Source organism: Oryctolagus cuniculus, chromosome 4 (assembly GCF_964237555.1).
Source record: "Oryctolagus cuniculus chromosome 4, mOryCun1.1, whole genome shotgun sequence".
Lineage (NCBI taxonomy): Eukaryota > Metazoa > Chordata > Mammalia > Lagomorpha > Leporidae > Oryctolagus > Oryctolagus cuniculus.
In genome coordinates this window covers 36,162,977-36,181,148 of record NC_091435.1, presented here as the reverse complement: position 1 = coordinate 36,181,148, position 18,172 = coordinate 36,162,977, and the positions used below count along the sequence as shown (strand labels likewise).

At 39.9% G+C, this 18,172-nt stretch overlaps 1 protein-coding gene across 4 annotated transcripts in view; it reads left to right on the top strand.

Annotated features, from left to right (window-relative positions):
* The window catches only part of ROBO1 (roundabout guidance receptor 1), a 1,215,767-nt gene that overhangs the window by 1,133,986 nt on the left and 63,609 nt on the right, over positions 1-18,172 (top strand). For all 4 annotated transcript variants that reach the window (XM_051859421.2, XM_070071933.1, XM_051859420.2 and 1 more), the window contains 6 exons: positions 90-258; positions 345-511; positions 4,975-5,096; positions 5,727-5,958; positions 7,442-7,563; positions 12,101-12,272. In XM_051859421.2, coding sequence (XP_051715381.1) covers positions 90-258; positions 345-511; positions 4,975-5,096; positions 5,727-5,958; positions 7,442-7,563; positions 12,101-12,272 — 984 coding nt within the window. The remainder of the gene's footprint in view (positions 1-89; positions 259-344; positions 512-4,974; positions 5,097-5,726; positions 5,959-7,441; positions 7,564-12,100; positions 12,273-18,172) is intronic.

Here is an 18,172-nt window from a genome sequence, read left to right as displayed (position 1 = left end):
GATGTGTAGTTAGTTATGTTATTTACATTTATATGCTTATCTATATATGGATAAACATTTTCCTTTTCTCTTTTTTTCCTGTTTGCTAGAATTTGGCGTTCCAGTTCAGCCTCCGAGACCCACTGACCCCAATTTAATCCCCAGTGCCCCCTCAAAACCTGAAGTTACAGATGTCAGCAGAAATACAGTAACATTATTGTGGCAACCAAATTTGAATTCAGGAGCAACCCCTACATCTTATATTATAGAAGCCTTCAGGTAGAATGAAGCAAATGTTTCCTAGTTGTTCTTTTTGGGATTTAACCATTAAATAGGTGTGTTCTAACTTGTGTATCTATCCTTAGCCATGCGTCTGGTAGCAGCTGGCAGACCGTAGCAGAGAATGTGAAAACAGAAACATTTGCCATTAAAGGACTCAAACCTAATGCCATTTACCTTTTCCTTGTGAGGGCAGCTAACGCATATGGAATTAGTGATCCAAGCCAAATATCTGATCCAGTGAAAACACAAGGTAAATATTGATTTCCTTAACCTTGCAACACCTGTTTATCTTTAGATGTCATAGCTATACAGGCAAACCATGGTTACTGCATGAGAGGATTCTGTATTTACATTCTGATGTCAATTAGTGTAATTATTTTATAAAACACAACACAGTGTCTATAAACCTCACTATTTTCTAGACTAAGCATATAATGATAACAGAGAAGTGTTTCTCATAAAGTCAAAAATCCACTGAAACAAATATTCTGTGAATAGTTTGTATTGTATTCAGTTTATTGATTTTAAATAGAATTGCATGTGCATATGAAATATTAATCATCTTATAATTGTTTTGAAAAGTGAGTAAACTTTATGTTTGCACTCAGTACTCATAACCTTTTTGGTGAATTTTCAGAATTATAACTCAAATCAGGTAACTTGAAATCCCACAAATGTAAGAGATATTTGGAAACTCAGTCTTAATCCCTCTGTCCAGTCACCCTCCTCTAAAACATGGAGAAGATACTTCAATCTCTGTGCTTGTTGGCCTGTCCTTCATTGTGAATTATGTGAATATGAGATATGAAAATTTTTAATGGAAAATTAGGGTAAAGTGACAGAAGAAAGGAAAAGCAGACAGGTTTAAAGCCACTTAGATATTCGGAATTGGAAATGTTCATTTGGACCACATTATGTGTATACTTTTTTAGAAATCATTTTTCATGTTTAACAGGCAGAATAGTATGTCCTATATGCTCTCTCACTCACTCATCCTATTATTTTAATGTTCTAATTTGAGTAAAATTTAAATATGAAGCTACTTCATAAACTTCTTGGAAAGTAGAATAAAAGATAAGGTTATCTTGTTACCAAAATTTAGAAATTCATATATATGAGGGTTTTTCCAAAAGTCATGAAAAATACATATTATAGAAAAGCTATTCATTGATTTCAAAACTCACCTTTTATCAAAATACACTTATCTTTCAATCCAACTTTTCCATGACCCTTTAGTATATATTTAATCTTCATATCATTGCAATTAAAATGTGCTGGTTCTTTTTTTTTTTTTTTTTTTTTTTTTTTTTTTTTTTTTTGATAGGCAGAGTGGACAGTGAGAGAGAGAGATAGAGAGAAAGGTCTTCCTTTTGCTGTTGGTTCACCCTCCAATGGCCACCGTGGCTGGCATGCTGTGCTGATCCAAAGCCAGGAGCTAGGTGCTTCTCCTGGTCTCCCATGGGGTGCAGGGCCCAAGCACTTGGGCCATCCTCCACTGCACTCCCGAGCCACAGCAGAGAGCTGGCCTGGAAGAGGGGCATCCAGGACAGAATCCAGCGCCCCACCGGGACTAGAACCTGGTGTGCCGGCGCCGCAGGCGGAGGATTAGCCTATTAAGCCACGCCGGCCAAAATGTGAATGCTCTTAACATTAGTAAGCCAAGTTAATTCTACAGTGTAGAGACTGAAACTTTAAAATTACTTTTCTCAACATGTAGAGGAATCCTCATTCTCACTTGAATTAATATTCTCAAAGGAAATATAAATTATTATAAAGGTAGAAACAAGTGATACACAAATTGACAAAGTTTTAAACTAGTTTTATTCTGGTTTAGGAGTGAGTTTGCCAGCTATGCTGCATGTTTTGTCTTTTCTGGTGCATAAACAATGTTTCCGGAAGGACTCTGTTGCAGAATTCACAGAGAAAGCAAAAGGAGTTGTAGGACATGCCTACATCTGTCTCCTGGTGTGTGAATTCAACACACCCAAAGCCTGTATTTGCTATGATGAGTCACCTCACCGGGAGTTTTCATATACCTGGAGCCTGCCTTAAGGCAGTTTGAGGTTTTCAATAATACATATGTATTTGTAAAGAATGCAGACATGACAGCTCTAAAATGAATTTAACCTTTTGTTCCCAGTACAGGGATCTGTATCCAGTAGGTTCCAGCAAAGTTTTTCATTGACAACTGCTCTGTGCTGTTCTGTCATGTACTCACTGAGGTATATAAGGGATCTTCAAAAAGTTCATGGAAATATAGATATTATAAAAAATTTTGCATGCATTTAAAAAATGTTTGTACTGAAAAATTTATTGATTCTAGTATTCCATTAACTTTTTCAAAGAGTTTCCCATTTACACCCTCACTTGTAAGGTAGTTCAAAGTCTATTCAAACATGAATTCAGGTCTTTCCAATATTGTAGTTACCTTGCCTTTGTGCATTCAAATGACATGAATGGATATCAACTGGAAGACGGAAAGTGTAGGCCAATGGTTATAAAATTTGGAAATCAAAGGGCAGCCCTTCATTCTACCTGCATATGCCTTTGAGCAAGCTAGTCAGCCAGTGAGCTTCAGCTGCCTCACTTATAAAATGGAGACAAAATATACTCATTCTTCAGGATTGTACAACTATAAGTAATAAGTATGTAAGTATAAAAGAGTCTGATTTTATACAATTTTGTACCATAAGACTCTTGTTATTAGAGTTTAGTTACTTTGTTTAGAGTCTAGATTAAACATAAATGAAGTTCATAAAATTTGCACATAGCACAAAACTGAGAAATGTGTGAATCAGAATTAACTATATCTTGGAAATACTAGAGTGAGAAGCCAGCTCTAACATGATTAAGATTAATGGAGCAAATTAAAATATCCAGTGCTTGAATTTGGTTTAAAAAATTAGCTATAAATGGATAGGATGAGGACACCAGGCTTAAGGGCAGTATGTGTGAGTGTGTGGCAAAGCTTTGGCAGCTGTGCAGACTCAGTGTTTGAAGTCAATTAAAACACCCTTTGGAAACAACTGAGTGATGTAGTTGCCAAAAGAACCAATGTAGTCTTACCTGGCATTAACAGAATTACGTTTGGATAAAGTAATGTTCCTCTTTTTACTCTGAACTGGGCAGATCATGAATGGAGTCATGTGTCTGAATGCTGCCATGATTAAACTGATTAATCTTATTTAATAGATTTGTAAGGCGAATGGAGTCATGTGTCTGAATGCTGCCATGATTAAACTGATTAATCTTATTTAATCGATTTGTAAGGCACAGAGAGACAGAGAGAGGCAGAGATCTCCCATCTGCTGGTTCATTCCTCAAATGCATGCAAGAGGCAGGCCAAAGCCTGGAGCTGGAGAGTCAGTGCATATCTCTTATATGGGTGGCAGAAAGCCAAATGTTGAGCCATAACCTGCTGCCTTCTAGGGTGTGCATTAGCAGGAAGCTGCAATTGGAAGCAGAGCCAGGACTGGGAGATCCAGGCTCTCTGATATGGGATGTGGGTATCAAAATTGGCTGCTTAAACTCTGTACCAAATGCCAGTCCCCCTGAACTCTACTTTTCAGATGGACTTTTAAGAGAGGGTCGAGAGTTGATGAAATTGCTTGAAAAGCTCACAGGAAAAGCAAGTCAAGGACTGTAGCATATTTAGACCAGACAATAATAAAGTTAGAGTATGCTTGCTATTTTCTCATGATGACACCAAATAGAAAACAAAACCAGTAAAAGGATCGATTCATAAAGTTCTGAACATTACATTTTTCTGTATCTTTTGATTTTACTCTCTGATGTGAGACTTTCTACAGTAATACTGTATAGAGTGCTGTTGCCAGTATGATGGTTAGACTTGCTAGGGAATCTAGCAGTGTTCATGAAAAGGATTCCCTGGCAAGTTGGTGGTGGATAATGGTTGTTATTCCTGTACTCAAGGGCACGTCTTAAAAGGCAGTTTCATACATTCAAACCTGTAACAGTTTAACCTTTACCATATAGTTGGTCTTCTTTGTCAAATTTGGGTGTTCTTTAGATTAAGCACTTTATATTAAAACTACTTTGCTGTGAAACAATAAAATAAACCATCATCAGTTAAAGTGGTCTTCTCTCATGGATATTACCAGATTTGTTTAATTGTACTTTCACAGTGACTGCTCTACCCACCGTGGGAGCCACCACCTGAACATAGACTTTACTTAGGAAGATCAATTCCTGCTTCCCGGCTTCTCTTTGTGCATGCTTTTCACTTACCACATGTCTGTGCTTTCATTACCCATCCGCTCTGCCGCGATTTCTGGCTCTTTTCTGTCTTGCATAGTTAGGATTGCTACAAAAGGTTATGACAGACTCAGAGGGGATTGCACTGGTGCCCCGCTCTCAGCAAGAAAGTGATCATTACCTGGTGGGAGGATCCATTGAAGCTACTATTTGCCATTGTTACCATTGCCACCTGCTCTTTTGGGCGTTCTTCAGGCCCTCTGCTTGCTCTTTTTCTCTCCAAACCCCCCCACTCATCCTGTTCTGTGTGTTCCTATTCTCTTGGTCCTGATAAAAAGTTGAAGCTGTTCTAATTTTATTCTGTATAACAGGCTGGCTTCATGGTCCCAGTGCTTCTTCTCTGGGAGTTGCTCTCAATAAAAGGGTAGAGTCCCCCAGCTCTCCTGCCATCCTGTCACATTGCTCAGGGCCTAACACAGTCTTCTTGAATTGTTGCAGATGTTCCCCCAACAAGTCAGGGGGTGGACCACAAGCAGGTCCAGCGAGAACTCGGAAATGTTGTCCTGCACCTCCACAACCCTACCATCCTCTCCTCCTCTTCCATCGAAGTGCACTGGACGGTGAGTTGCTGCTGCAGCATTGTTCTTGGTTTGATTGAGTAGATGCTTTCTATGAGATAATTGTGCCGAAAATGCAACTGTGGGCCACTTTTACACTGTGATGTTCCTGTAATGTACACATGGGTTATGTTGGGAGATCTGGTCTGCCTTTAAGTAGAAAAGTTGTATCTTTGGGCTGATTTTTTTTTTCTCTTCTGCTACCATAGTGAACTTTATCAGCCCCAGGGGGAACACACAAAGTATTAACTGTGAATACTTTGTGATATGGCCATTATTACATGACCTTTTAAACTTAGAAATATTTCCAAGCAGTGTTAAGTAGGCTTTTAAAATCAGAAAGTAGTAAAACACATTTTCCTCCCTCGTTCTCTTGACCCTGGCCTGTGTCTTGATGAAATGTCTCCAAACTGCAAGGAGGCCTCACATTTTTGCATGCGGCACAGAAATGAACATCACCTTATAAAAGATGGAGTAGATTTTTAGTATTCTACTTTATGAACTTGAAAAACAGGTGAAGATAGATTTTTTTTTTTTTTTTTTTTTGCATTTTGTCAGATTGACTTTTCACAGTCTTCCAGTGAGCTGACCAAAAGCTCTGAATGACTGCATTTCTGTGTGTTACTTTAACAGGTGGACCAGCAGTCTCAGTATATCCAAGGCTACAACATCCTCTACCGGCCTTCAGGAGCCAGCCATGGAGATACAGACTGGTCGGTGTTTGAAGTGAGGACCCCAACCAAAAATAGTGTGGTTATCCCTGATCTCAAAAAGGGAGTCAACTATGAAATTAAGGCTCGTCCCTTTTTTAACGAATTTCAAGGAGCAGATAGTGAAATCAAGTTTGCCAAAACCCTGGAAGAAGGCAAGTTTGATGAAGTGTGTGATTTCTGTGTTCGGTTGTGTATGTGTTAGGCTTCTGTTAACTTCCTTGAGATTGCTGAAGTGTTAATAGTGGCATTAATTATTGACTGAATTCATAATGAGCATTTAGTGTTCTTTCTGAGAGGATTTGTTTCATTGGAACAACTACCAAAACCAAAGCACTATGATAACTGGATGGCTTCTGTCATGGGCTACATAAAAATTGTGTAGACGTGAACTGTGTATTACTTATTAGAAGATAAAGTGTGTATTTAATTACTCCTGACTTCAATTCGCAGTTAAAGATGGTATAGCTTTAAAAATTTGTCTTTCCATTTATTAATCAAATGTTAGTTTGATTAATGAGTTGTAGATAAAGAGAGTATGGTCTTGGTCTGCCCAGGACTTCACTGTGTTAGCATTTTCTTCATATGTCTCAGGGCTCTGGAAACCCACAGTTGTAGACAAACCAATATGGCTGGTCACTCTATATAACTGGAGATTGAAAAGTAGTATTTACATATAGGTTAAAGAAACAACCCAACTTTTCTCTAATTTGCCTTTGTCATTTACTCTATTAATTAGGGGTGGGGAACATTTGGCCCATGGGCCATATAAGGCCTGCGAAATTATTTGTCTGCCCCTGCCAAGGCAACCACTGGTGGAACTTGAAATTTAGTTAGTCCATAATATCCATAGTAAGCTTATTTAAAAAAAAAAAAAAAGAAGGTTTATTTATTTGAAAGAGTTACAACAAGAAAGGGAGATGGAGAGAGGACTTCCATCTGCTGGTTTGCTCCTCAGATGGCCGCAACAACTGAGACTAGGCCACACTGAAGCCACAAGCGACCAGGAGCTTCTTACAGGTCTCCCACCTGGGTTCAGGGGCCCAAGCATTTGGGCCATCCTCTGCTGTTTTCCCAGGCACATTAGCAGGGAGCTGGATGCGAAGTAGAGCAACGGACACATGAACCGGCACCCATGTGGGCTGATGGCATCACAGGCGGTGTCTTTACCTGCTATGCCACAGCACTAGCCCCAGCCGGCTAATTTTTAAGTTGATTATTTTGTAGGCCTATGAATGATGTTGTAAACATCCAAGTGGCTCTGGGCAGGAATAAAAGGTTCCCACCCCTGATATAAATGACAGTGATTGTCAATGATTATTTTCCGTTTTCATCCTTTTGAACATTTTTAGGGAAAACGTAAGATTAGGGTTGCAGGATAGGAGAAACAGGGATTGTTCCGGAATGTTTTCTGGGGGTCATCTGTATAAATAACATCACTTATTGAAAATGCATAACAACAACGGGTCAGCCATATTGATGGAACACTTTAGTAGCCTGGACCTTTTCAGCCGTAGATGAAATACGTCTTCAAAGCAAAGGCCTGTGTTAATATGTATGTGGTTACTGTTGGACATTCAATCTTTCTGCTGTCTCTATTCTGTGACACACTCTAATCATTTTTAAATGATGTCCTAGCACCCAGCGCCCCACCGCAAAGCGTGACTGTGTCAAAGAACGATGGAAACGGAACTGCCATTCTTGTCAGTTGGCAGCCCCCTCCTGAAGACACTCAGAATGGAATGGTCCAAGAGTACAAGGTAATCCACCAGAGTTGCTTTAAAGACAACCATCCACTGGGAAGGAAAGGAAAGCTGGCCAAATTGTTTATGGGTATTTGGCGCCATCTGCTGGTCTAAGCATCTGCATGTAAAATTATTTTCCAAATGCTTTCATGTTGTTTATTTAGTGATTGTGTTAGTAAATATTTTGGGTTTATTTTGGGGAGGGTGGAGTGGCAGGGTAAGAAAAGCCTTTTGAAAAAAAATTAATTTAAAAAACAGAATCTAACTGGTCACAAAATGTGATGTAATTTCTCACAAGCAACAAATATTCATGTTACTGCAAAGGTTCCCCTCTAGAAGGCAGCTTAAATTTTCTTGCAGGATTGGATTGTCCTGTAAAATTCACTGTGAATCACGTTCTATCATTTTTTTTCATCTTTATAACTTTGTAACTTTAAGTATAAGTTGGGAAATTTTTTTTTCTATCAATCTTGTTTTAGTGTCCAAACACAACGTGTCTCAGAGAAAATCTCATAAATTTCTGTATGATTGAATTTAAATACGTGTGATAAATTCTCAACTGAATGAGTCTAATGATTCTGAATGATTATTTTTATCAGTGAAGTCTTAACTCTGTTCCATTCATATAGACACTCTTACGTAGGTTTGTTTTAATAAGATTTTTTTTCAGGCCTCCCAAGGTATATCAAAAACTAACTTGGAGATGTTCAACTTATTCAGAGTGTGCTTGAGCTTATCTTTGTAATCAATGAATGTTATAGGATACTCTTAATGAGCTATGATAAATGAATAATCGATAGATCAAATCAGGGAAGCTTTAATAGAAAATAGATTTTGTGTGTATTTTTAACAGTCGTATAAACACACTACATACTAGAATTTTAACTGCAAAGCATGTACTTATTTGGACACTGATTTATATTTCTGTGCCGCCTATTTTTCTAGATACTAGCTAAATTATATACTTAGTAGACAATCTCTTATAGGTGGGGTAAGAAAGTTCAAGGAAAATACATGCTATGAAACAAGTATCAGTAGATGTCAAAATTTTTTTGCACCAAAACATACTTGTCTTTTAATGGCATTTTTCATGAACTTTCTGAAGTACCCTCATCTGTGACTATTTTAAAATCTGCCTGTTGATATGAAACTGATGTTAGAAAGGTGACATCTTCCCCTCTTCAGTGTAGGGGATTTTTTTTCAACGATTTTTTTTTTCATTTCCGCCTAGCATCAAAATCACTTGTGGGATCATTTTCCAAATCTCAGTGTCTGGCTACCAGGTCAGAGATTCTGACTCTTGGTCCAACAGCGTCCCCTGCACGAGTATCTAGACAGTGCCTTCCTGGGTGGTTCTGATATGCATCCTTAGTTAAAGATGATGAATATGCTTTGGAAGTAGCAAATTAATTTTTAAAAGGACCAGGGACACTGAACTTAATTTAGTTATAACATTTGATTTTAAAATGACTTTGACTCACATATTGAAAACCACTTTATGAAATCTGTAGATGCTGACTGGGCTACATCTTTTGAAAAGTATTTCAAATGCTGTCATTAAGTGTACCGTGTCTGTTTCAAAGTGTTCCAACTAAGGTTTTTTAGCATAAGCAAATCATTAGAAGGTGAAAGAGTCTACACTTTTAAGCCCTTTCTTATGAGTTTCAAGGTTTTATCTGTACTGGGAAGTGACAAGATGCTGTGTTTCAATCCGGAAAAATAGACTGTTAGAGAAGATTCTTACGGATTTAAAATGAGGTGATGTGTCAGCTCTCCAGCAAAATTGTGTAATGTAGGCATTTTCCCCTAAGAGTCAAAACTCATTTCTCTCCTGAAGAAATGCGAGAGGGTGGATTTCACTTAACTTCATGGTCAATTTAAAATAATAAAATGCCTTTCAGAACCTGATTGACTGGTACAAAATCAGTTTGTGGCTTTGGTTCAGCTGTGTAATGTAATTGGGGAAAAAATGCACAAAGGACTCTTTATTTCCAAATGGTCAGATCCTGGTATAGCGTTTGACCATTTGCTGCCGTTATGCAATGAAATTATTCAAATAAGATGAACTTTCAAAGAAAAAATATATGGGTTATTGCCCAAGTGATAGAAGACACGGGAAGCCTTAGATTTATCGTAAATACCCTTACCTCCACAGTTAAAAGACGGTAGCCTGCTTGAAGAAAATCCTGCATATTGCTTTAGGGTGTTATAAATGACAGAGTGTGTTTTACTACTCTGAGGATCATTATCTTATGGGAACTGAAGCCTTGTGGTGTTTTGTTGGACATTGCAAAAGACATTCTATCATTAACCCTTCAGTGACAGTTAAAATAAGAATCACAGTGCAATTCAAAATTTTTTAATTTCCTGAAAATAATTTTCTTTCACAAGTGTCACTATTGGAAGGAATGAAATATACAGTAACTTTTTTTCTTTACCATGAGAATGTTTTTTGCACCAAGTACATATTAAGATTCTTTATGATCTCATGTATCTTATGGAATATTAATGATTTCCATTTAAAAATACCAGGATTTCAAGTTTGTGAAAATGGAACTAAAAATACTTATATTTTGTTGCTAAGATTTTTCTAATCCATGCATAGTGTTTCATAATATGCATTTTCCTTGAAGTTAATTAAAAACTCTTGTATATGCATGAATTTCTAATATTTTTTGCATCCAAATAAACTAATCATTTAATTCCATTTCCCATAAATTGTTTGAAGTACCTTTGTTTAAGACCAGAATGCTAGTTTCTATCATTGATAATATTTCTTTTTTTTAAAAAAGATGTATTTATTTATTTGAAAGTCAGAGTTATACAGAGAGAGAGGAGAGGCAGAGAGAGAGAGAGAGGTCTTCCATCTGATTGTTCACTCCCCAATTGGCCGCAACGGCCAGAGCTATACCAATCTGAAGCCAGGAGCTTCTTGCGGGTCTCCCCTGTGGGTGCAGGGGTCCGACAGCTTGGGCCATCTTCTACTGCTATCCCAGGCCATAGCGGAGCTGGACTGGAAGTGGAGCAGCCGGGTCTTGAACCAGCGCCCATATGGGATGCCAGCACTTCAGGCTAGGGTGTTAACCTGGTATGCCACAGTGCTGGCCCCTCATTGATAATATTTCAACACACCATAGGCCACATAAAATGGTAGGAGAGTCCTCACTTTTTTATTTTTAAGATTTATTTATTTATTTGAAAGACAGAGTTACAGAGAGAAGGAGATAGAGTGACAGGGAGAGAGAGTAAGAGAGGGAGAGAGGGAGAGAGGGAGAGAGAGAGAGAACTTCCATCCACTGGTTCATTCCCCAAATGGCCACAACTGCCAGGTCTGGGCTAGGCCGAAGCCCAGGAGCCTGAAACTCCATCCAGGTCTCCCACATGGGTGCAGGGGACCAAGAATTGTGCCATTGTCCCCTGCTTCCAGGCACACTAGCAGGGAGCTAGATGGAAAGTGGAGCAGCTGGGACTCAAACCAGCACCCATATAGGATGCTGGCGTTGCAGGCAGCAGCTTAACCCACTGAGCCACAGTGCTGAACCCAGGTCCTTCCTCTTTGGGTTCCATTTTATTTTTGGTAATCACACTTGTAGTTATTGAGAAGTTCTCCTTCCTTTTACATGAATTGCTTTTTAGCTTGATGATATCAGTGCCAGGGCCAGGTAGTTTTAGCCCAGGGAATAAGAAGGTCAAATCAGGTCAGTCTGCCACTCATCTTGTGGCTAGAATGAAAATGTTGAAAAATGAAAGAGAATTTGTTGTTCTTCATCTGGATATACATAGTTTTTTGCAAGGTCCCTATTTCTGTTTTTTATTTTATTTTTTTCTTTTTCTTGCAAATAATTTCTTGATGTTAAAAGAAAAAGAACAAAAACCTGGTGATATGGGGTGATACAGGACCTGGTGATGTCAGATAACAGGAATCAGTATCTTCAGGCAGAATTTATAGGCACATCTATAGAATCCATTAAAAATATGTAGATAGGACAGGCACTGTGGCATAACAGGTTAAACTGCTGCCTGCAACACAGACATCCATTATGGCCGCCCATTCACCTCCTAGCTGCTCCACTTCCAATCCAACTCCCTGCTAATGGCCTGGGGAAGCAGCAGATGGTACAGGTCCTTGGGCCCCTGTACCCACATGGGAGACCCAACTAAAGCTCCTGGCTCCTGGCTTCAGCCTGGCTCAGTCCTGGCTGTTGTAGCCATTTAGGGGGTGAAATGATATATAGGGTGGATGAAAGATCTCTCTCTCTCTCTCTCACTCTCATACTCTCAATTCTGCCTTTCAAATGAATAAAACACATCTTTTAAAAAATGATAAAAGTATATAGGAAAGGATAATGAGGGCTTGAAGCTACTACTAACACAAAGCTGGACTGGAAGAGTCTTCTCAGAACTAGATTTTAGGGAAAAACGACTTTTGAAACTTCCAGCTGGTTCCAGATAGATGTGAGCTCTCTGAAGGCCTGAAAATGTGATCTCTGGTGATCTTTAATCTGATTTACATTATTTACCAGCTTTGGCGTTCATTCTGTCACTCTTGCAGGTTTGGTGTCTGGGCAATGAAACACGATACCATATAAACAAGACGGTAGATGGATCCACGTTTTCTGTGGTCATTCCCTCTCTGGTCCCTGGCATCCGATACAGCGTGGAAGTGGCAGCCAGCACTGGCGCTGGACCTGGGGTGAAGAGCGAGCCACAGTTCATCCAGTTAGGTGAGTGTGGGCACAGGTCTGATTGACAGTCTGTCTTGGAGCCCCTTGTCCTGCTTTGATGGTTTTGCTAGTGACCAAGCCCTGGTGCAATTGACCAAGCACAATTACGCTTTTGAAACAGAGAACATGGAATGTGGCTTATAGCTATAGTAACAATGTTTGCACTACTTATATATATATATATATATATATATATAACATATATATTATATATACATGTATATATATGCATATATACATAAACACACATATATACATATATGTACACACATATACATATATAATATATATGTATGTATGTAACCACTGCATTTAACCAAACCAACCATACATTTTAGATGATAATTTAAAGGAAAAGGCTATTCCACTAAGTTTTTTTCATATATTCAACAGATAGTATTACTTGAGCACTAAAACTACATCATGGAACAAGTAAAGATTGCCTTTCCCTTCATGTAGCTTGCAGTTGTTTGGATTTGAAAAGAGAATCTTCCATACAAAATGTTCTGTAGATACTAGAAGTATATAGCCACTTCTAATTTATAGTCATAATAGTGTCTTTAAAATTGTAATAGTTTTTCATAACAAAAGATAAAGTGAGATGTAAAAGAGCATTGAAATATGCTAATATGCTAATTACTTGGCAAGTTAAATAAAATATGTGTCAAAAATATTTATATGAATAAAAAGTCAGACATTTAGAAGGCTTGTACTTCAATTCATTATAGATAATATGGCATGAAAATAAAATACAAAATCCTAAGTGATTACTAGTAAAATCTAGACTATAAACAGTAGCAAAGCAAAAACAAAATAAGATTATATTTAAGAAGTAGAGAGAAAGGTCAGATATTAAGAAGAGATATTTAAGGCACATTTGGTTTTGATAAACTTTGTTGCTGTACATGAAGAACTTCACATCCCTCTTGAAAACTATTATGGCTGTTTTATTGTTAAGACAGTGCTAGCGTATATAAGAGAGATACTTGTAGAATCTCTGTGCCGTAACACAGTAGCGTTTACTGCAAGTCAGGTTGTGTGTGGGAGCCAGGGGTTGGGGACCTGTTCCACATACACATTGAAGGCCACAGCCTGGCAAGGCAGAGTGTCTTTAACGTGAGACTCCAAAGGTTGACCCTGGGCCATCAGAAAGGAGGAAGGAAACACAGTCTGTGGGAGGGTTTCGTTGTTTCAGGATTGGAAGTGGTGTGCATTCTTCCTGGCCTGTGTGACTGTAAGCACCACGAAACAACGTTGCTGTCCTGGAAGCTGCCTCCCAGGTCTTCATGGGGAGAGTCCTTTCCCCTTCAAGTCTTTAGTGGAGAACTTGCTTTCTGTGTCACAACCGTGGACTAGAATTTGATTTTTGGATTTTATCTTTTGCGTTTTTTTTTTTTAAGATTTATTTATATTTGAAAAGCAGACTGAGAGAAAGAGAATCAGAGAAAGAGAGAGAGAATCTTTCATCCACTGGTTTATTCCTCAAATAGCCGCAATGACCAGGGCTGGACCTGGTCAAAACCAGGAGCCAAGAGCTTCATCTATGTCTCCCAAGTAGGTGGCAGGGGCTCCACTGCTTTCCCAGGCGCATTAGCAGGGAGCTGGATGAGAAATGGAGCATGGGCGGTGCTGTGGCATAGTGGGCTAAGCCTCTGCCTGAGTCAGCGGCATCCCATATGGGTGCTAGTTCATGTCCTGGCTGCTCCTCTTCCACTCGAGCTCTCTGTGATAGCCTGGGAAAGCAGTACAACATAGACTAGGTGCTTGGGCCCCTGCACCTGCGTGGGAGACCAGGAAGAAGCTCCGGGCTCCTGGCTTCAGATCAGCCCAGCTCTGGCTGTTGCAGCCATTTGAGGAGTGAACCAGTGGGTAGAAGTCCTCTCTCCCTGTCTTTTACTCTCTCTGTCTGTAACACTACCTCTCAAATAAATAAATAAATCTTAAAGAAAAAGAGGAAGTAGAGCATCCAGGACATGAACCAGCGCCCACAAGGGATGCTGGTGTCAGAGGTGGAGGCTTAACCTGTTTTGCTACAATGACAGCCCCTATCTTATGCATTTTAAACCCTTTAAAACAATGATAGTTTCAGGGGTTATTTCAAGCAATACAAGGAAACTATGCAGAATATCGCTTGATGCATTTATTACAATGTTATATAAGCTTTGGAGGAATCAGTTTTTTAAGGAAGTGGTTAATATTTAAATATTGCCCACCTTTGTGAAATGTCAGTATGAATTTATTAAAATTGAAATTGCCCATTGTGATGACCCTATGGATAGTTGGTGCTATTTATCTGTTGGAATAGCATATCATTCTGAGTCTTGGTTTTTGGAAAATGGAAAAAGGTCCATGTGCAGTTTTGTTGATTTAAGATTTTAATCATAGGATTTAAGGGTCAAATTGGTTTTCTTGAAATTATAAGTGTGTTCCCGTTTTCCATATCTTAGCCTGGCCTCAGCTGCAGGGAGACAAAGGCTGGGATGTGGAGTGGCTGATGTAATTCATTAGTCACACTACACTTTATTCTGTTAAGCCCATCTGGTCGCTTGCATGGAACCTCTCTTGGCTGTTTCCATAAAAATCTGAAGCTCCCCAACTTAACCTTGCACAAATAGCCATGAAATCTATAAACCCAGCAGATACAAAGGGTGTGCGCAGAATAAGAAGAATAGGTCTGCGTGGTGAACTTTCAGAGGCTGAAATGCGCTGAGGATGACCAGAGATAAAAGGGTCTGGAACATGAAATGAAACGTTCAGTCAACAAGCAGGGCAAGGCAGGTGACTGCTTGTGAAAACAGGCTTTTCAGCCTTAAGCATCCATGGAAGAAAACCTGGAATTCTGTGCAAGGAAAAACGCGTGCACACAGCACACACACACCCACACACACACACACAAAACACACACACACGAGACGGAATTTAGCCACCTCACATAGAAAGGAATGTTTTCCCAAAGGCTGTTTTCTTCACCGTTGAATGCTGCTTATTTTTTTCTGCCTGTTGTCTCGTCTGGATACAATATCACTCAACAAGAAAACAGAATCTGCAGAAATAATATTTATTTTTCTGTTTAGGAAATGTTCCTATGCAATGAGTTACACCAGTTCTTTTCTGGAAAAGAAATGTGTTGTTGAACTGGAAAATGTGTCTGCCTTGAAGCAGATTGTGTGAGCAGTATTCTCTCTCATCTGGTCTTGAAGTCTCTCTGTAGAGTGGCTATAAAATCCACCCCTGCCCTGACAGCACTGCAAGGTGTGGGGCTGTGGTGCTTGATCCTGGCAGACAGTGCAATGCCCACGTGTCCAGCCCCTGAGCATGTGTCCCTCTCTCAGGAAACTTGCTTATGCTGACACATGCCCTTGTAGCTCCAGTCTGGTCTGCGTCCAGTCCGTTCATGCTGGCCATGACTTAGAGCAGAGTCAGGAGAGGCCAGTACACTGGTCAGGAGAGTTACAGAGAACACAACACAGCACGCACACACACACACACACACACACACACAATAGAAGAGGTTATTTGCTACTAGCAGATCAGCAAGAGGAGAGGCATATAGAGAAGGCCCAAGGAGAAGGCCACTGTGGCAGTGTGCTCAGCCAACAGGTTGGGGGTAGAGAGAGAGCAGCTGTGGGCCAAGGTCTTCATTGGCAATCAGGGCCTCACCCAGGGTTTCTCCTGGGGAGTCCTAACGGGTGGGGTCACTCTGTGACTGCAAGTTTGTCACTGCTGCACATCGGTGTAGTGCGCATGTTTTTGGGGCATCGGTCAAGTCAGTTGTTTTGAGGCTGGTGTAGTGGCACAGCTAGTTAAGATTCACCTGTGATGCTGGCATCCCATATGGGCACCAGTTCTTGTCCTGGCTGCTCCACTTCCATCCAGATCCCTGCTAACGTGCCTGGGAAAGTAGCAGAGGATGATGCAGGTACTTGGGACCCTGCTGCCCATGTGGGAGACTCTGGTGCAGCTCTGGGTACCTAGCCCAGCCCCAGCCATTGCTGCCATTTGAAGAGTGAACTAGTGGGTGCAAGATGTACCCCCTCCATCTCTAACTTTGTATTTCATATATATATATATATATATATATATATATATATATATTTAAAAAGTAGTTTATATTCACATGTCCCATAGGGAGATGGCTACCAGGAGGAGGGCACATGAGCTGGGTATCTAGACTGACTATATGGAGAAACATAGAGGAGGCAGAGAACTACAAACTATGTCGAGAGTGACCAACCCTGTTTTTGGTGTGATCAAGTTAAACTCAGATGTGAAATAGATTCTGAGGCAACATAAAATTATAAGAATTTACTATAAGAATCCCTTGAGAGTCATATTATTCAATAATCATAAGAAATCACCCACCTGAATAAAATGGGTAGACAACTTCTTGTTTCAACATTTTGTGGGTGAGGAACAATAAAACGGCAGATACCGATGAGAATTCTGCCCATTGGGCATCGCCAGGGTTGGCATCACTTGGCACCAACAGATGGGATACTGCTTTGATGATGAGGCAGTGGCCTGCAGTTTCCTTTAAAGGCTTCGCCAGTTGTTGCGTGTGATCTGATGTAATGGGAGCTTGAAAAATCATCTTCTTAGTTTGAAAACATAAAGTTGAAGTAAGTAAATTTTACTGATCATCTATTCCATCAGTTTTTAATTCTCAAATCAAGATGGATTTCAAAAATAGGTCTTTTGGACTATTTATAACACCTGATAATAATACTTTTTCATATTTAATGCTCTTTTCTTATGCCCATTGCTGGTCACGGTTGTTATATTAAAAGAAAGATTCTTCATAGCTCTTTCAATGGTTACGTTATCTTAAATTTTCATTGTACATTAATGATCCTAAATTCTATAGACCTGTTTGAACATAGATTCAAATAATGTGTTTCTAAGACAGATAAAGATCTTCTGAGAAGCCAGCACCATGGCTCACTAGGCTAATCCTCCACCTTGTGGTGCCGGCACACCGGGTTCTAGTCCCGGTCGGGGCTCCGGATTCTGTCCCAGTTGCCCCTCTTCCAGGCCAGCTCTCTGCTGTGGCCAGGGAGTGCAGTGGAGATGGCCCAAGTGCTTGGGCCCTGCACCCCATGGGAGACCAGGAGAAGGACCTGGCTCCTGCCATCGGATCAGCGTGGTGCGCCGGCCGCAGCGTGCTGGCTGCGGCGGCCATTGGAGGGTGAACCAATGGCAAAGGAAGACCTTTCTCTCTGTCTCTCTCTCTCACTGTCCACTCTGCCTGTCAAAAAAAAAAATTTCTTATGAGATAGACTTGGGGAAGGGACACACACAGATACAGACTTTTTATTAGTATCTATCTTATACTGAATAAAAGACTATATCTTTCCCTTTTTAAAAACATATATTTGAATATTTCTGAAAAAAATTGTCTTTTCTTCCCATATTTATCAAAACCCTTTACTTTTTCTATGACCTCATTAAGATATTTCATTTGTAACATTATATTTTTAAAAATTTTTCTCCATAGTTGAAACCATATTGTGAAACTTAATCTATATAACAATATACAGAGTTCCTTGGAATACAAGCAAAAACAGAGGTGGTTACTTTGCATAGCAGAAAATGCCAGTGGGTGCATCTGCATGCTACATTGCAAATCCCAGGTTTAATACCAGACTCTGCTCCAAATCCCTGCTCCCTGTCAATGTGCATTCTGGGAGGCAGCTATTATAGCTCAAGTAGTTGGGTGTCTGCCACCCACATGGGAGACCTCGTTCAAGTTCTTGACTTTTGGCTTTGGCATGACCCAGCCTAGTCTATTGCGGTTATTTGAGAGGAGACCAGAGATATATCCCCACCCCACCCCTACACCAGACTCTCTGCCACTCAGAAAGGGTGGGGAAAAAAAAAAGAGCAAAGCAGTTACCATTGTC